Source organism: Nylanderia fulva, unplaced genomic scaffold, assembly GCF_048542155.1.
Source record: "Nylanderia fulva isolate GAGA-0341 unplaced genomic scaffold, ASM4854215v1 Scaffold41, whole genome shotgun sequence".
In the NCBI taxonomy this organism is placed as follows: domain Eukaryota; kingdom Metazoa; phylum Arthropoda; class Insecta; order Hymenoptera; family Formicidae; genus Nylanderia; species Nylanderia fulva.
In genome coordinates, this window is record NW_028190488.1 from 901,943 (window position 1) to 922,595 (window position 20,653).

The 20,653-nt window shown below is 31.8% G+C and overlaps 3 protein-coding genes across 6 annotated transcripts in view; 1 reads left to right on the top strand and 2 right to left on the bottom strand.

The window, feature by feature from the left end:
* The window catches only part of LOC114939849 (uncharacterized), a 38,127-nt gene extending 37,980 nt beyond the window's left edge, over positions 1–147 (bottom strand). The window contains exon 1 of the mRNA XM_029314290.2: positions 30–147. The gene's annotated coding sequence lies outside the window, so the exon portion shown is untranslated. The remainder of the gene's footprint in view (positions 1–29) is intronic.
* Positions 68–3,881, top strand: LOC114939852 (post-GPI attachment to proteins factor 2). The gene is made up of 5 exons (XM_029314292.2): positions 68–602; positions 871–1,117; positions 1,214–1,426; positions 1,500–1,650; positions 3,457–3,881. Exons 1-4 carry the CDS (start codon positions 411–413, stop codon positions 1,625–1,627), a joined length of 780 nt encoding a protein of 259 aa, XP_029170125.2. The 5' UTR covers positions 68–410; the 3' UTR covers positions 1,628–1,650; positions 3,457–3,881.
* Positions 2,035–6,653, bottom strand: L2HGDH (L-2-hydroxyglutarate dehydrogenase). Of its 4 annotated transcripts, none has more exons than XM_029314285.2 (8): positions 6,420–6,653; positions 5,529–5,650; positions 4,779–4,974; positions 4,219–4,431; positions 3,797–3,988; positions 3,451–3,722; positions 2,881–3,060; positions 2,035–2,714 (listed from the first exon to the last, which is right to left on the bottom strand). In XM_029314285.2, exons 2-8 carry the CDS (start codon positions 5,612–5,614, stop codon positions 2,519–2,521), a joined length of 1,335 nt encoding a protein of 444 aa, XP_029170118.1. In that variant the 5' UTR covers positions 5,615–5,650; positions 6,420–6,653; the 3' UTR covers positions 2,035–2,518. The 4 variants fall into 4 exon arrangements, with proteins under 4 accessions (XP_029170118.1, XP_029170121.1, XP_029170119.1 ...); XM_029314288.2 differs by lacking the exon at positions 6,420–6,653 and adding an exon at positions 6,281–6,379; XM_029314286.2 differs by lacking the exon at positions 6,420–6,653 and adding an exon at positions 6,239–6,379.
* Positions 6,654–20,653: the final 14,000 nt, after the last annotated feature.

Genomic DNA, 20,653 nt, shown 5'->3' on the forward strand with positions numbered 1-20,653 from the left:
GAGTTATCGCGTGAAAATCTGAAGTTTACCTGAATTTCACGTCGCTTTGAATTTAGGGTGATGAAGAGCCATCTTGCGCGCGGGAGCGACATGAAGTTCGTCGCGAACGACGTTGCGGCAATGCGTCAAACTCGAATCGATTCGCGACTAAATTCGTAATCTAACCTCGCATCGGGGACCGGTGTACGGAATGATGTTTCGTTATCTTTACCGTCTCGCGAGATCGCGCGCGATTTCCACCGATGGGGATGCAAATAATTCGCGTCTCGCAACTTTACGTTCGCGAAAATACGAAAGAAGCGCTCTACGCTAGTGTCTTTTTTTTACGCATCGATGTATTAACCTTATTATCGCGTGGCACGCGAGTTATGACGTAAATCTACTGCGGACGGCCGGGAGTCCAATATAACATGAGTAAACTTAGATTAGGGTCAGATTATATCCCCTTAACGACGGAGGAGGACATGTCGAAGATTCGCGTCGTCGTACCGTTTTCCAAAGTGGCATGGCTCATCGTGTCACTGCCGTTCCTGGCGTTCGTCTTCTGTGTCATCTACTCGATCCTGTATAATTTCGAGCACTCTACTTCCACCCATTGTCAGGTACGCAGTGATTGTAACATAATTACTGTTTCTCAAGTGGACGCTGAACGTGTTATCTTCCATGATTTTGCACAAATTACACATGACCGACTGCATTCTTACGAGTTTCTAGTAGATTGTGTTATTTGAACGTCCTTGAGTGCTGAAAGAAATTTAATAGAGTTAATTAAGAACTTTAGCATATCTTTAAATAATAATGTTTCTGATAATACATTTAAATTTATGTTTATAATATAAAAATAATTTTGCTGATGTGCGTTTCTTATAGGTATACAATTTTTTACCGTCTGTCTCGGCGGCTATTGGTCATTATAGACCTCAAAGAGATGTCTGGAAAACTGCCATAGCATTGCAGGCTGTAGGGAGAACCTTAGTGTTTATGCTGTACTATCGTTACTATAGAGAACATGTTTACATATGGGCACGATACTTGAGCAATATTGCGCTTGTTATGTACGCCATTGAAAATACATCTCTTGTGACATTGAGCTTTTGGACTTCCAATGAGAATTATAGTACGTAAGAGTGTGCGTGCAAATTTGCATCAATATACATACAAGTATTATTTTACATGCAATATAATGATAACATATATTATTTTTTTTTTACAGCATTCCATAAAATGTCTTTTATAATGTTTTTGATAACATCTTTTATACACATGTTCGTGGCGTATTATATTATGAGGAATTGCTTGAATATTGCAAAAGACTTCCACGATACTTCTTTAAAATGGAAACAAAGGTCACTGATGTTGAATGTATTATCTATATTAATAGCCTGTCACTTCTTTTATAGGCACAATAAATATTGTGAACCTTTAGGTAAGGCAATATTGTAATACATTATTGTAAAATAATGTTATTAATTTATATAAAAACTTATATATAATTTCAGTATATTCTATGTTTGCTTTGAGCGAATATGGAGTTGTAATCTCAAATATGGGATATCACTTAACTGCAGCATTGGATTTTGCTACAACACATATTATGATATCGGAGAAAAGACTCAGAATTATCTAAAATCTTTTAATTTGATTGAGATTGTGAGTATAGTATTATATATATATACTTGAAATTTTATTGTATATTACTGTACATATCGTTTCTATCTAAAGTCTTTTGATTATTCTTCCATACTATATTAAAAAATAATTCAGTTAATGATTTAATCAGAGATTATATAGATTGAACTCTTGAAGAGTATGAATGCATTGCAAATATTAATATCTAGAAGCATTTAAATCAAAATTTATATAAAAGTAAATTTCTTACAATGCTCTCAGATAATGCTAGAAATGATAAATACAGAATCTTGTACTTCCTTTTGCTATTATCTTTTATATATATTAGGTATTTTACAATGTATATAGACATATATATAATGATATACCGTTTCATATATATATATATATATAGTATATATATATGAAAACAATTTTTTGCTTATAAATAATACAAATATATTATACATGTAAAAATATATATGTATACCTTTTTTGGAAATTTTTTCTCTAAGTACCTGTCCTGTTTTATTTTTAATTTGGATGATTAAACAAATATATGTATATGTATATCAAAATAAATTTCTTACAATACTTTAGACTTTAGATAATGCTAGGTAATGATAAGTACAAAATCTTGTACTCTTTTTGCTCTTATCTTTTATTCTGCTTTTGTATATATATTATTAGATATTTTTATCACAATGTATAGACTCATATATATATAAAGATATATATTGTTTCATATATATTATATATATATGAAAACTGTTTTGCTTACAAATAATACAAATTGTACATATTAAAAAAAAATATATATATACCTTCTTTGGATATTTTTTCTTTAAATGTCTGTGTTGTCTTTTAATTTAGACAATTACACACACACATGTATATATCAACATCGATTTCAAAATTTGAAATCCCGATCGAGTTTATCAGCAATGAATTTTGCTATCGCCATAGAACTAGTTGCAGCAGGTGATGGTGCATTTCGACAATGCAATACTCTGCTACCAATTGCACCAATGCCTCCGTCGAAAACGAAGTCGTCAACTAACTTGCCGTCTTTATCTAGCGCCTGCGCTCTCACTCCCGCTGGTCCTCTATTAATAAAATATAATTAATAATATAATTAATATACTTTAATTATCTATATAATTAATATTATTTAACATAATTAAATTATATAATATAATTAATATAATTAATAAAATATGATTGAATCTGTAAGAACCAAAACAGATATTGCAGTACATATAAAATACGGACCTTTTGACATCTTTGTACGAAACTTCGGGAATAAACTTTTGTAGATCCTTCACTGCCAGTGGATAGAAAATTGATTTTAACACTTCCTTACAGCCTGGTAGAAAATATCGGAAGCACAGTTTATATAAACCAGGAAATTTTGCCATTTCTATGCAATCTCTTATATTTATATCGAACCAGCTAAAATGGGAGAAAATTTTATCGTTAAAATCTGGTCAAATACTTGTATCAATATCAATAATTATACCTACATAAATATATTTTACGATATTATACATATATTATCTAAAAATATGCACTGTTACCTGCTGGGATTAGTTTTATGGTGATAGCAAAATTTATTGCCGATAAATTCAATTGCGAATTCAAATTTTGAAATATCGATGTTAATATATACATATATGTATAATCATGCAAATTAAAAGTAGGACAGAACAGACACTTAGAGAACAAAATTTCCAAGATATATATTCTTACATGTATAATTTGTAATTATTTATAAGCAAAAAAATAGTTTTCATATATTCGATTTTAATAAATAATATATTTATAATAAAAAGAAATCATTACCTATAGCCTTCTCTAGCGAATGCGAGGACAGCGTTAGGACCTAGCCAAATATCGCCCGATATTCTAGGTGTAAAGTGCACGCCTAGAAATGGGAATCTGGGGTCGGGTACCGGATACACGTTGGTCGTGCAGAGATGCCGCTTGTTATCATTTAGAAGAAGATATTCGCCGCGAAATGGTACTATTCTAGGACTTTGATCGCAGCCCGTCATTATCGCCAGACGATCCGAATGCAAACCAGCACACGTCAGTACATATTTCGTTGGTATGCACTTTAAGAGAAAAATCGTCAAAGTGTTAGGTATAATGCGATGGTACAATGTAAAAATGTATCATTAAAGCTTACTCGATTTTTCGATTGGACAGAGATGGGAGCAAGTTGACTTTTTTCTTTCGATTCCGTCATTTCTGCAAATCCAACTGCTTCGAAATTGAGGAAAATCTCACCTCCCATTTTCTGAAAATCTTCGGCGAAAGCTTTACATACAACTGCCCAATCTACTATGCCTGTCCATGGTGACCATAGAGCCTTTTCTCCCTTAAAAAAAAACAAATACAATTTTATAGATTTTTGCTTTTTTAAATTTGTTATTATCGTATTATTTCACAGTTATATTTCTGATATTGAATATTAAAAGATAAAATTAAAATATTATGAAAAAATTATATAAAATAATTAAAAATTAACTTAAAAAAATTGATTGTAAATTAATGAATTAATAAAACAAAGAAAAATGTAAATACAATTCTTTTTTATTTGCATTATACCTTGCACTTTGGCTCGTATTTAGATATGCAGTCTTTCTCAACAATTTGAAGATCCGGTACATTGTTCTTTGTACCTCGATCGAAGAGGTCGTCTATCCTTTTGACTTGTGTTGGATTCTGGGCAACAATTAACTTGCCAACCTTCTTGTGGGGTATGTTGTTTTTACAAAAGTATTCATAGCTAAGTTTTAATCCTTCCACACAGAGCTTCGCCTGTTAACAATTGATTCGGTTAAATATCTTTTAATTTTTTAACTATATATATATATTATACATATTCTATGTAAATAAATAAAAATCAATTTTAGCAATTTTATGTTTCGAAGTTAGTAAGATTCTAATTAATTTTATATTCAAGTTCATACTTTTTAATCTTAAGTTATTTTTCTCTTTTATTAGATATCAATATAAGAGGGAATGAGATAACGACCAGTAATAATAAAAAAGAACATTTAATTTATTATTCTTGTTAATTTCTGCTTCTTGTCTTAGTTCAGATTCAATGGTATCAACCTTTCAGATAGATGAATGCGAGAAATTATGTTTTATTTCAGTTTTACCTTCATACTTCCAGGAGTGTAATAAATGCCGGCGTGTACCACTCCGCTGTTGTGCCCTGTTTGATGCATGGCTAGGGCGTTCTCCTTTTCCACGATAGCCATCTTCATGTTTGGATGTCTCATGATCATCTCGCGGGCGGTAGCGCAGCCGACGATGCCACCGCCGACGATCACTAGGTCGTAGGCGCTGCATGTGCTGAAAATTTTGTTTACAATTTATTTACATGATTATTTTTTTTTTTAGATTTACAACGACGTAATCTCATTATTTTATGCGATGTTTGTAATACGAGATGACTTGTTTATTGAGCGCGATTATTTCTCAATACAGATTTTTCAGAGATTAAAATTTATATAAGAAGAAATACAAGTTTTTTGTTCATTTATGATAAAAATAAGAAAACGCTGAATTATTAATGAATTTAAAGGCAGAATTGATAATTCAATGATAGAGATATTAATCTCTATTATAATTAAGATTTTATAAAATATATATACAAATTATTCTTACAATAAACGAGAAAGTTTACATCAGGAATATACAGCATCCATATCAATTTTCGTTTTTAGATAGCAAGTTATATATAATTTTATGAAATAAAATAATTTATTACTCCACGATTAAAGTTTATTATCAAATATTAGCCGCAGAGATTTAAAAATTTAACAATTCCATGCTGGATCACAAACGGCGTTTATTATTAATTAATTAATATCCAATATGTAAATCCTACAAAGAGATAAAGATACCTTGCGGCAGAAGAACCGTAACGACATAAATAATGCAGCTGTGGTACAGTTCTCTTGATCAGAAACGTTATCAGGTTAGTCTTCATTATGTCATCACCTTAGATTTTTAGATCACGCTTCTCCTAAAAAAATCACAATCGCGATTAATTTTTCATATATTATCACCCGTAATCGTATATTAATATAAATCTTAATTTTAACAATTAATGTAATAACTAATTTTAATTTCACGATTTCCCTCTACCTTTTTTTTTATTATAATTAATTATAATCAACTTATTATTAATTATAATTCATTAAAGATTAAAATCTATTTTCCATAAATCAAAACATCTTTCGTGTACGATACATATGAAAGAATTAATTAAAATTATATATATAATTATATATACACATGTGCATAATAAAATTAATTTTAACATAAATTTTTAATTCTGAGATAACTCGAACAAAAAAACCGATTTAATAGAAAGTTTTCTAAAATATTTTTAAAGGTATGCATATCAGCTGTTCCATTCATCACGTGTGTACCACGTGGATCGATTATGTAATACACTAAAACTATAAAATATATACATTTATTCGTGATAATCGCACACACTGATACATTACAATAGTTTGCGATAGATATATCGTTTTTATCTAATCACGAAATAGATCTAAAACGTTAAAAACTATATATATATATCGCGTTATTAGTATATACGCACACATATATATATACATATATCACATAAAGAAATTAAAATCACGTCTAAAACGACAGAAGATTGTATTTGAACTGAATCGATATCAGAGCATAGTAAAATGATTTTGTAAGCCGTTATCACGTTGACGAGATGTTATCAGTTATCACAGCTGACTAATCTAAACATTCCAATACATACATACTCTCTTTATTAATGCTCTCCTGTTGCGTACAGTTATGAATAAATATTTCTCGTGCAACAATGGAGCACTAATCATCTGGCTCAGCAACATTCTGGACAAGAACGATTAAAGATGCTTATATTTAAATTTCATATTCTCTCGTGAAAGATAACATAAATTAAATGACTGTATAATTAACGTAAACATAAAACATCCGTAAACTCTCGAAGGTTATATCGATGGTCCAACTCCAGCAAAGTGGCTACGTTAATAAAGTGGCGCCGCATCGCGGCGACTACAAAAATTATCCGTCACTTCCCGAAGCAAAATTGTCCCCGCGTCGACCAATCAGAGGCCGCAGACCTCCGTCCTATTGGTCAATTTCGCGCTGCACCCCAGGCGACTATTTCCGAACACACGCGCAATCGCAAATGCAGGCGCCTCTCACCTAAACTTCCGAATAGTTCGCGATCAACGTTCGGGTACTCGCATCCGGTCGGAAAACAGGAGTGTGAATATTAATTAGAGCGTCTTCACGTCGTTAATTACCGTACAAAATCAGCGTTTACCGACATCGAGATCGCGATCGTACGGGCTAGCAATCTCGGTATCTCATTTCTCGTCTTCGTTCCTCCGAAAGTTCGCGTCACAGCAACTTCGGCTCGACTCGGCTCGAGTCGCCGAAACTTCCCGCGCGCGAGCGAAGGACGACGGATCGCGAGAGTGATCGTGCGCTCTTCGACGCGAAAATTTTCCGGGTTTTTCGGCGTTGTCGTATGCATTCCAAGTGGACGTTTACGCGTTTCCGGTCGTACCTTCGGCTCGTCGATTCGAAGTATCGTTTCGCGACGAGCAAAGCCCGTGGTTCTCGTCGAAATTGTCAAGTCAGTTGTAAGGTTGTGTCACTATGTTGCATCTCTTGTCTTCCTCAATATCTGCAACTTTTTGCCATGGTGATGCTCCTTGTCTCGGGAGTGCAAATCCGGGAGTGTCGTGTTTCGACGTGGACCGAATAATCTTCTCGAAAAGCATCGGGCATTGTTTTGTCTGTATTTCGACTGTATTTTGACGTGTACAGTGACTCTCGTGCGGTATTTCGGTATTATTCGTTCGACAAGGAGCTTTCGCGAGTGCTCCAACATCTCCAGGGTGCCATCTGCCCGAATATCGGAGAGTGTCCGAGAAGCGCGAAAATTCATCGAAATCGACAATTCAAATTGTGGGAGCTGCTTGAGATACTGTGATGCCGAGTGTCGCCGAGTGATGTCGCGTAAAGTGTCTCTTCGCCATGACACTTTTCGTACACTTCGCGATGACACGAAATGCATTCGCGAGTAACCTTATTTTTTTTCGTATCGTCCGTTCATTTCGAAGTGCATCTGTGTATAGTGAAGTGCGATAAATAATGATTGCAATTATAAAATAATAGAAAAAACTGTGCAGTGATCAGTGCCAAATTATATGGGATTATAGCAGAGCAGCAGCAATGGGACATTAAAGCGGATATATAGTATTAAAGCAGAGAGGTTCAGATAATCGGTTCAACGCAAAGTGAGTATATTTTTTGTTTATGTTACATTGTTCGGAAAATAATGATTGGATGTTATTTTTTGGAATATAATAAAAAATTATATTGCGTTTACACACTTGTAATTTAGAAATATAACAAATTTTTTTACATATTAAAAATAATATTATATAGTTATATCTATTTATTACTATAATATTAATGCTAGAATTGTAAGTATTTTGTTAATAATGAATTTAAGAAAATATTAATACAGTAAAAAAATTCTAACTGAATGTAGAAAATAAAATTATTATTAATTTTATTGTCTACATAATAATTTAAATAAATAATAAAAAGTTAGATTAATTTTAGCAACTGACAACAAATTAATTTTGTTCATTATTTTCCGAACAATCAAGTTTACGTATCACTTTTAATTAAGTTTTGCCTATGTCTAAAATTTGATTAATTTGTCTCTTTTCATATCTCTGTCGAATTTATACAATACATTTATATGCAGCTATTTATTTAAAGAGCGAATGGATATAAGTGTTTTAAATTTGACTCGTGTACTTAACAATATTTATGCTACCAGTGCACTTGATGTGGCTATTAAAATGTTCTGTGTCTCTCTCTATCATGTATATCATACCTTTTATTGAGCTTTAATATAATTTATTGATGCAGATTACACGTAATCAAAATAATATTTGAAATATATTAGATGTACAGCATTGTTGCTATAAGAATATTTAAATTATAAAGTACTATTTGTTATTTTATAATTCGAATTAAATTTTCATAATTATTTATAAATTACTAAATAGAAAAATTATTTGTTTTCAGAGAAAATTTTACATTTATAATATATTGTTGTAATATTCTGAAAAAATGGAGAAGAGAGAGAAAGAGGTATCTATACATTTTTCTTTGACTAATTATCTACGTAATGTAACATTTCTGCCATTCTCATTTGCAACATTTCATTCTTATTTGTTCGAGACACCGTGTAGGTATCGAGAAAGAAAATGTTCGTTTTCAGAATAGCAGATAAAGAGAATTGACGTTGTTTGCATTTTTCGACTCGTTGCTCGAATGTTGCGTTATTAGAAATTAAAATTTAATCTATTTATATATTACAGAATAAATTATATATCACCAATTCGAGAGAAATTAAAAAAAGGCAAATTAAAGAAGTTTTGAATCTTATTTCAATGTTCTGCAATTGCGATTGTCTTGCAATCGCAAACTGAACCTTCATTGTGAAATATTTGATTTGAATACATTATTGTATTCAATAATAACACTTTTGAATAAATATAATTAAGCAGAATATATATTATGTAAAAAAATCTTTATAATTATTTTAATACTTAAATGTAGAGCATTAAATTTTTTTTCTTTTTTGGGAGAGAATTACTGCAGTGACTTCTCTTTTTTTCAATTAACTAATATTAAAAACTAATATTAGGAAAAATAAAATTAACTTGAGAAAAAATAATACTAATACTAAAAAAAATAAAACTAACCTAAGGAAAAATAATACCTACTAATATTAGGAAAAATAAATTTTTGGCAAGTTCTAAAGTATTAAAAGCTAATATAAAATTGAGAATGGCGTGCGCACACCACGTTTTTGTTGTTCCTAGTATTGTTGACACATTATTTTTCAATATTTTTTATTATCAACCTGACCAGCACTCCACTTTAAGGTATTTCAAATCCGCTTGCGCAATCTTTTTTAGAATCGTTTGTAGTTGTGTGCAATAATTTTATATCATTTGTAGTTGCACGATTTATAAATTGCACTTATTTAAAAAATGGTCAACAGTGAAAAATTGTCAATTTTAAAGATTTTTTTTCAGGAGATTAAGACACGTTTGTAGCAATGTCAATCGAAATTCCTATTAATGGAAAAAGCAGATTTAAAAAATTTTTAAATTGACGAAAATCACTTTTGAGAATTTTTTTAAACGATTGTAAGTCATAAACTGCGCAACTAGAAACGATACGAAAATTACTAAAAACAACTACAATTAATTCTAAAAAAAATTGCGCAGTTAAATTTGAAATATCTTAAATTCGGGCGCAGTTCATTTAAAAAAATTTTTTTATATTTTTTAATTAACGATAAATACTTTCATTTTTCGCATAAAAAATTAATTTTTAGATGTCAGGTGTCAGATTCGCACATCTCAATACGCGACATTCCTTAGTTCGAGTATGTCTTTAAGCAGAGATAGATCGATCTATCGACCTTAAAGAGAAAGTTTTGTTAATGATTAGCACCCCACTTTAAGATATTTCAAATCCGCATACGCAATCTATTTCAGAATTATTTTTAGTAATATTTAGTCCGTTTTTAGTTGCACGATTTTTAAATTGCACTGGGTTAAAAAAATGATCAATAGTAAAATATGTCAATTTTAAAGATATTTTAACTCTGATTTTTTTAGGAGATTTGGACTCGTTTGTAGCAATCGCAATCGGAATTTCTATTGATAAAGAAAGCAGATTTTAAAAATCTTTAAAATTGATGAAAATTATTTTTTATAATTTTTTAAAGATTGTAATTTTTAAACTGCGTAACTACAAACGGAACGAAAATTACAATAAACAACTACAAATGATTCTAAAAGAGACTACGGAATCAAAGAGGTATCTTAAAGTCGGGTGCTGCTCTTTATTTTAATAAATTTAATTTTTTAATTGACTACAAACAAAATACTATCATTTTCGGTATAAAAATTAAAAATTAATTTTTTGTATGTCTGGTATTAGATTTATATAGCTGAATTTGCGATATTTTTTAGTTCGAGTAAGCCTTTGAGCGGCGATAAATCGATATATCCACCTTAAAGCAAACAAATCTTTAAAATAATCAGCACCGTATATTTCGAATTCACTTGCGTACTCTATTCTAGTATCGTTTGTAATTGTTTGTAATTTCTACGATTTCGTCTGTTCGTTTCGTTTGACCGTTTTATCAATTAAAAATAATTTGGCAAATTAAAAAATTTTGAGAAATTTAGGCAAAATTGAAGTGGACGGAGTTCTTCATTATTAACTATTATTAATTTTAGATGATATCTCTCAATGTGTATGTAACTTATATTACAGATCAACTCTGATGATCTTTCCAACTGAGGAGGAGGAGAAAGCAGGTCTGGGAGAGACATCAGGCGCTGGCGGAGCAACTCTGGGGTAATTATTTTTGTTTATTATTAGAGGAAATAGTAATAATTTTCAGCAATTTGGAGATAATAATATTAATAATAACAGTAGCAGCAGGAATAATAATATATTAAAAATATTAATTTTTGTGCACTTCTACAATTTAAATTTTATTTTTGTTTATTACAGACAACGTAGCTTCGCTATTAACTCCGCTACTACGGTTGGTGAGTGCTAGTTTTTTATTATGAAATAACGATTTGGTGCATGTATATTTAGTTGTAGAGACGTAAATTTTAGATTGTAGATTGTAAACTGTTGTTTGTAGATTCGTTACCTCAAAATAAGTACACATTAGATTAGGATATTAACCATCGTACAAAGGAAACTTTATTTGATCAGTGTTGTTGAGTTAATTATCCAACACGACAAGAGCGCAATTTTTGTCAGATCCCATGATTGTTTATATATTTGTTTGACCGCGATTTAGCTTCTTATTTAATAGATCGTTGGATTACTCTATAATAAAATAAACTTTAGTATGCCAAATATTCTTTAAATTGAAAGACACAATCTTTAAATTTATTAATAATTCTTCGTAATAAATTTATTAATAATTCCTCGTTAATAGTAAAAATCCCAAGTCGACTACAGCATTTGCACCATCTCATATTATTGCTATTGTTATATTATCGTATACGTACACTGCTCTCTAAAACATCCTCGCAAACCGGTGTCTAGTCGAAAATATTCGATAAAAGCGAGAAATGTTCAGAAAATGATATTCTTGTTTCGCGAAGCGCCAGATTCTCAGAAATCGTTCGAGGATCTGATTCTCAAAATCGTGTCGATAATTTTTTCCCCCAACAAGCAATAATTTCGCGACGTCACCGAAATGTGCGCCCGAGAATAAATAAATCGGCGAAGCTCCTATGCGATTTCCGCGATTTCTCGTCATTGAATATCTAGGTAAACATAAAGTATGGCATAGTGACCATAATTCTGGATTATCGGCGACTTCTAAGTGCGTTGCGGGGGAAGTCGCCGCATCATCGTTCGATGAGGCCCTTCGATAAGTGGGCCTTGAAAAAAGTGGCGACGTGAAAACGGAGCATCGGTTTTATTCGCGCGCGAATAAGCTCCCGCGATTCTCGCGTTTTACCGAAATGCGTCAAAAGTGTATCTAAAATTTCGACGTCGCCGCTCGTCGCGAACGAAAAAAGTAACGCGAGTGCAAAGTGTTTCGAAAACTTCTACGAGGACAGTTCCCAAGGTTGGTTTCCTTCAGAAAAAATGCCGATCAGGAATCCAGAATACGTCGACACCAGAGAAGAAGGACAATCGAAATGTGAGTCGAATTATTTATTATAATCATTATTATTTACTCTCTTTTTCTCTTTCGCATGCACGCGTTATAATAAGACATAAGACATTTGTAAAAACATTCTTACTCTATGTACTTATTCGTATTGACTCAGTAATCGCGAATTAATGACGCATACTGATTACCGTACAGTTTATCTGACAAACGAAACATTATTTCTCGTATAAAATAATAATTTTTCAAAGTCAGTTGTCAGATTTATATAGTTATATGCGCGACATTCCTCAGTTCGAGTAAGTCTTTAGGCGGTGATAGATCGTTATATCGATCTTAAAACGAAAAAATTTTTTTTATGGCCAGCACTCAACTTTAAAATATTTCAAATCTTTTTGCGCAATCTTTTTCAGAATCGTTTGTAGTTGCGTGCAGTTATTTTCGTTTTATTTGTAGTTATGCACGAATATAAATTGCACTTGTTTAAAAAAATGGTAAATAACGAAATTTGTCAATGTTAAAGATTTTTAAATCTGCTTCTTCCAAGAGATTTAGACTCGTTTGTAGCAATATCAATCGAAATTTCTATTGATGGCAAAGTGTATTCTAAAAATCTTCAAAATTTGCAAAACGAATCACTTTTGACAATTTTCTAAACGATTGTAATTCTTAAACAGCGCAACTAGGAACGATACGAAAATCACTTAAAACAACTACAAATGATTCTAAAAGAGATTGCGCAGTCAAGTTTTAGATATCTTAAATTCTGGCGCTGTTCATTTTAAACATTTTTTTTTTATTTCTTAATTAACAACAAATACGACAAATACTTTCATTTCCCGCATAAAAATTATTTTTTAGATATGTCAGGTCTCAGATACGCACATCTGAATACGCGACATTCCTTGGTTCGAGTATGTCTTTAAGCGGAGATAGATCGATTTATCGATCTTAAAGCAAAAGTTTTTTTAATGATCGGTACCCCACTTTAAAATATTTCAAATCCACATGTGCAGTTTATTTCAGAATCGTTTTCAGTGATATTCGTTTCGTTTGTAGTTGCACGGTTTATAAATTATAATTGTTTAAAAAAATAGTCAAGAGGAAAATATGTCAATTTTAAAGATATTTTTAATCTGCTTTTTCCAGGAGATTTGGACTTGTTTGTAGCAATCGCAATTGAAATTTCTATTGATGGAAAAAGCAGATTTTAAAATTCTTTAAAATTGCGAAATAAATCACTTTTAACAATTTTTTACAATGATTGTAATTCTTAAACAGCGCAACTAGAAACGATACGAAAATCACTAAAAACAACTACAAATGATTCTAAAAGAGACTACGCAATCAAATTTGAGCTAGCTTCGGGCCCTGTACATTTAAAAATTTTTTTTATTTCTTAATTAACAAATACGACAACTACTTTCATTTCTCGCATAAAAATTAATTTTTAGATGTTATGTGTTAGATTCACACATCTGAATACGCGATATTCCTTAGTTCGAATATGTCTTTAAGCGGAGATAGATCGATCTATCGATCTTAAAGCGAAAGTTTTTTTAATAACCAGCTCCCCATTATAAGATATTTCAAATTCTCATGCGCAGTTTATTTCAGAATCGTTTTTCAGAATCGAAAGTGATATTCGTTCCGTTTGTAGATGCACGGTTTATAAATTGCACTTGTTTAAAAAATGGTCAATAGTAAAATATGTCAATTTTAAAGATATTTTAAATCTGTTTTTTCCAGGAGATTTAGACTCGTTTGTAGCAATTGCAATCGAAATTTCTATTGATGGAAAAAGCAGATTTTGAAATTCTTTAAAATTGATGAAATAAATCACTTTTGACAATTTTTTTAGACGATTGTAATTTTTAAATCGTGCAATTACAAACAAAATGAAAATTACAACTAACAACTACAAATGATTCTAAAAGGGACTACTGAATCAAATTTGAGATATCTTAAAGTCGAGTGCTGGTCTTTATTTTAATAAATTTAATTTTTTAATTGACTACAAACAAAATACTATTATTTTCGATATAAAAAATTAAAAATTAATGTTTTGTCTGGCGTCAGATTCACTAGCTGAATTTGCGACAATTTTTAGTTCGGGTAAGTCTTTAGGCGGTGATAAATCGATATATCCACCTTAAAGCAACAAAATTTTTAAATAATCAGTACCGCATGATATTTCGAATTTACTTGCGCACTCACTTTTAGTATCGTTTGTAGTTGTTTGTTGTTACAATAATGATTTCATCTGTTTGTTTCGTTTATACGTTTCATCAATTAAAAATAATGTGACAACTTAAGAAATTTTGAGAAATTTAGGCAAAATTTAAATGGACGGAGTTCTTTATTATTAACTATTATTAATTTTAGACGCTATCTCAATGTGTATGTAACTTGTACATTACAGATCAACTCTGATGATTTTTCCAACTTTTGAGGAGAAGGAGAAAGCAAGTCTGTGAGAGACATCAGGCGCTGGCGGAGCAACTCTGGGGTGAGTATTTATTTTTATTTATTATTAGAGGTAATAGTAATAATTTTCTGCAATTTGGATGTAATAATAATAGTAGTAGCAACAATAATATTAATAATAATAATATATTAAAAATATTAATTTTTGTGCACTTCTACAATTAAAATTTTATTTTTGTTTATTACAGACAACGTAGCTTCGCTATTAACTCCGCTACTACGGTTGGTGAGTGCTAGTTTTTTATTATGAGGTAACGATTTGGTGTATATTTAGTTGTAGAGACGTAAATTTTAGATTGTAGATTGTAAACTGTTGTTTGTAGATTCGTTATTTCAAAATAAGTACACAATAGATTAGGATATTAACCATCGTATAAAGGAAACTATATTTGATCAAAGTGTTATTGAGTTAATTATCCAACATGACAAGAGCGAAATTTTTGTCAGATCCCATTATTGTTGATATATTTGTTTGACCGTAATTTAGCTTTTTATTTAATCGTTAGACTACTCTATAGTAAAAAAACTTTAGTATGCCAAATATTCTTTCTTTAAATTAAAAGAATTTATATTAATAATTTTTGTGATAAATTTAATAATAATTTCTCGTTAATAGTAAAAATCCCAAGTCGACTACAGCATTTGCGCCATCTCATATTATTGCTATTGTTATATTATCGTATACGTACACTGCTCTCTAAAACCTTCTCGCAAACCGGTGTCCAGTCGAAAATATTCGACAAAAGCGAGAAATGTTCATAAAATGATATTCTTGTTTCGCGAAGCGCCAGATTTTCGAAACTCGTTCGAGGATCTGATTCTCGAAATCGCGACAATTTTTTTCCCGAACAAGCGAAATTCTGCGACGTCTCCGAAATATGCGCCCGAGAATATATAAATCGGCGAAGCTCCTATGCGATTTCCGCGATTTCTTCGTCGTCGAATATCTAGGTAAACATAAAGTATAGCATAGTGATCATAATTCTGGAATATCGGCGACTTCTAAGTGCGTTGCGGTGGAAGTCGCCGCATCATCGTTCGATGAGGCCCTTCGATAAGTGGGCCTTGAAAAAAGCGGCGACGTGAAAACGGAGCATCGGTTTTATTCGCGCGCGAATAAGCTCCCGCGATTCTCGCGTTTCACCGAAATGCGTCGAAAGTGTCATATCTAAAATTTCGACGTCGCCGCTCGTCGCGAACGAAAAAAGTAACGCGAGTGCAAAGTGTTTCGAAAACTTCTACGAGGACAGTTCCCGAGGTTGGTTTCCTTCAGAAAAAATGCCAGCGAGGAATCCAGAACGTCGAGACCGGAGAAGAATAATCGAAATGTGAGTCGAATTATTGATTATTATCATTGTTTACTTTCTTTCTCTCTCTCTTGCATACGCATGTTGTAATAAGATATAACATTTGTGAATACATTCTTAATTTACACATGTATACTTATTCGTACTTAATGTAGGATTTGTCGTCTCGGTAAACGCGAATTAATATCGCATACGAGATATTACAGTGGCTGCGAGTTTACCGTAAAGTTTATCGTTACATAAAAACGAGAGAATATAATAAATCGTAAACATATTCTCCATTTATGTTTGAAATTTAATGCGATTATTTCGTATTATGTCAATAAACCTTCAGAATTTTCAGGAATATAATCTATGGATAACACGAAATGTGATATGCACTTATATCGTTAAATACAGTCTTTAAATAGAGACGGGAATACGAACAGTAAACATAACTCGCGAGTGGTCGAGGTCGCTGCGACAGAGTTTCGAAACGTCTTTTTTTTCCAGGTGACAAATGACCGTGTCGGTTTTGCTTCTTGACAAACAGGTCCATTTACATAGAAACGTAAAAGTCAATTAACTCGCTTTTATGGTAGCTGTTATAGTACATTATCAATAATATATTTTTTTTTCTTTTTAATAATCTCATTTTGCACTTTACACATTGATCAAATTTAACATCTTTCGCCGGAATAATTTTATCGAGCACTTTTTAAAAGTGTTTCAACAAAAAGTGTATTTATAAAAATATATTATTTATATAAATTTATAGAATTATATACATTGTTTTTTTTTTTTAAACATTATATTTAAAAATAAAAATTACATAAATTTTAAATCAAAATTTTTAACAATAAAAATACAAATCAACGCTCGTGTAAAGTTTAAAATTAATAAAACATGAAAAGTAGGCCAAATATACGAGCCAAAATGATTTAGATGTAAGAATAATTAAAAATTATTTATTCATAATATAAATGTAGACGTTTCGACCTTACTAGGTCTTTATCAATACAATCAACCGCAAGTATAAAATTATAAAATATAATAAAGAAATTTGAACATAATCTCGCAAGCTATATAAAAACAAAACTTCGATTATCATTCGATTTAATTACAATGGTTGAAACAATTATTCTTAGATGTCTTCTGTTTAAGACCATCTCTCAAATAAATGCACGGAGAGATTATTCCCTGATATTGCTGAGTCGCAACAACCAACACAAAACATCAATATGGCTTGAATAAATGGGACTCATCTCGTGAAGATGCCCTGAACAGACTGTTCGCTCTGTCCAACCAACGACGAATTTGGACTCCGTGCATTTATTTGAGAGATGGTCTTAAACAGAAGACATCTAAGAATAATTGTTTCAACCATTGTAATTAAATCGAATGATAATCGAAGTTTCGTCTTTACATAGCTTGCGAGATTGTGTTTAAATTTCTTTATTATATTTTATAATTTTATACATGCGGTTAATTGTATCGATAAAGACCTAGTAAGGTCGAAACGTCTACATTTATATTATGAATAAATAATTTTTAATTATTCTTACATCTAAATTATTTTGGCTCGTATATTTGGCCTACTTTTTATGTTTTATTAAATTAAAAATTTTTAATATATGTTAAGGGATATTTTTTATCTCTTGTTATATCGGTGATATCTTTATAATGGCACTTGGAACTCAGTTTGACCTCGTACTTGTGCAAGTTCTCGTTTACACGCAGCCAAGTTCGAAAGAAACGACGACGACGATGACACGGTAGATATTGTTTCGCCGAGGTTTCTCGCGATGATAAATGACCGTGTTCACATTTCTCAGTTGCACAGAGGATGTATGAACGCGTACAAAGTCGGACGGTCGAATAGTTGAAGAGTAATTGTCAGTTACATGGTAGACGTAATCCAATTCATCATATCAGCAAAGGAAACGAGGTAATATTCCCGTGAGATAATGTAGGACTCGCGTTATACTTAACTGCGCGAAAGGAATAGGCGACAAAAAATGTCCATCTGCTCCGCATTGTTCCTATTTATTAAAGTTGAACATCCATAACATCTTGTGTCTCATATATAACACATTTCTCTATCGCGCTAAAAATTTTAAAACAATTTTAATATACGCAGGGAGAATTTTCTTTTAGAATTTACCGTGAAAATCTCGTGGTAATCGTGGGACAATAATGGTATTCGAAAAATTGTATGAAAGTTTCTCTGATTAATATTTATCACAAAAAAATAAACAATATTAAAATCTATCACCGCAATAAGATATAAAATATTTATGTTATGTTCGATTAATTTTACTATATATAAGTAAAATTTACTATGTACATAATTGATATTTTTTATCGTGGTAAATATTTGAATCAGAGAAAGTCTTATAAAATTCTAATACCGTATTGTCCCACATTATTTAATTTTCAGTATAAGTAAATTTTAAGAGAAAACTCCCCACGTACATATTTGATAATTGAAAACATTCACTAGCTGCTTTGAATACGTAATTTTATTGAGATTGAAAATTGATTTGATCCAGAATAGAATCTGGAATAAATCTAAAGTGTGTACGACTTAAGGATAAAACGGACTCTCTATAAAGGCTGGTTATTATTTATACACGTGTTAATATTTCATTGCTCCAAATGCACCTCCGTGCGCTTTCTAAGCAGCGCTCTTAATCCCGCCATCAATAATCTGTAGGCTCTCGTAGTATCAAGAGTATTATATTTTGAAGGCGCGGAGAACGCCCACGCGCGCGGCCGAGCAAAGATATAAATAAACGATCGCTTAATAGCCCTGGCGCGGTGCCCGGTAAACAATTTCGATGCCGCGGTGATCCGTCGAGCGGTTTCGCGATATTAGCGCGCGGCAAGTTTTGTTATCCCATTCCGTGGACGAGAAGGGCAAAGAAGGAGGAGTGGATGGATGAGTGAACGAGTTCACGGAAGTTCCACCCGCGCGTGCCTTCTTCGGGGTCGTTCACCCCGCGAATCCCGACAGTTTGATTAAGGACGTAGGAAAAAGTTTTTCGGCCGAAGAGTTGTATAATACTCGGTCAATCACGCGCGGCCGGCTGCGCCGATACATGCGGAGCACACACCTGGTGTATATTATGGTATTATATCGCCGTCAGGCTCCCTTGTCCTTTCCAACCCTCTGTCCATTGTTCCGCTTCTACCCCCGAAAGTATCGACCCCCTTCTCATCATCTCTCGCCACGAGAGACACTCGCTGTCTCTCTGTTTTATTATCTCGTACACCAGCGAGATATTCCTGTCGAGAGACGTCGCTGAGACGAGATATTGTCGCCAAGTTGCTCCGCGGCTTTGTAAGAAGTTATTGCAGATATCCTTCGCAATGTCCTTCGTTCTCGCTTAAGACGATTTCGACGGCAAGCAACGTCGAAGCGGGAGAATGCCTTCCATTTTCATTCATCGAGCTGCCGTTTCTCTTATAGTTATTTAGAAAGAAGTAAATGGTTTTTTCACCGTAATGACTATCCAATTAAAATTTCCTGTAATTAGACATTGGAACATTGAATGATTAATAAGAAATGTAATTGCTTTCCTTAAGATATAAACGTCAATGTTAAAAAATTAATAATGAAAAATATAATTACCGCTGTTCATTGTTACTGTAATTAGCTATTAACGTGATTAGTAGATGTATTGTCAGACATTTGTAAATCTGCTTTAGATTAAGTCTGTGTGCACTCGATTCTCGAATGGTCTCGATACAACGATATGCCTCGTGTAGGCTCGTCCCTGAGATATGCGTTCAGAGCGTGAAACCGGTTTCATGCAGCGTGAATAATTTCGCAATAATATAGCTATGCTGAAAATCGTACATTAAGAAGAAAGAGAATTTCGAGATTGGGAAATAGATAAAATTAATAGATAGATATAAACAAATATACTTTGTTATTAGATCATTACATTACTTATATTACAAATGTCAGAAACTTTGTCTAAATAATTTTTTATTCAAAAATATATACTCTTTATTTATCAAAGTCATTAACAATCATTTTTATAACGGTCACAGATATTACTTAAGATTAGATAAAACTACATGTGTGAGATGCAAAATAGACATGGGCGTCCGTAGAATTTTTTCAGGGGGAGCATGATTAAATTTTTTGTTTCTTATTTTTTGTTCTTTCTTAATTTTTTAAAATTTAATTTTTTTTATTTTTATTTTGTTATATTAAATATGTAAATAAATTGCAGTGCACGGAGAGAAGTTTCTCTTAGAATTTACCTTGAAAATCATGGTATAGGTAATCATAGTAAATTTTATTACGTACATAATAAAATTAATCGAATATACTTTATATAATATATAATATATCTTATTGTGGTAGATATTAATATTTTTTATTGTGGTAAATATGTATTAATCAGAGAAACTCTTATAAAATTTTTCCAATATCATATTGTTCTATACGATTACCATGATTTTCCGA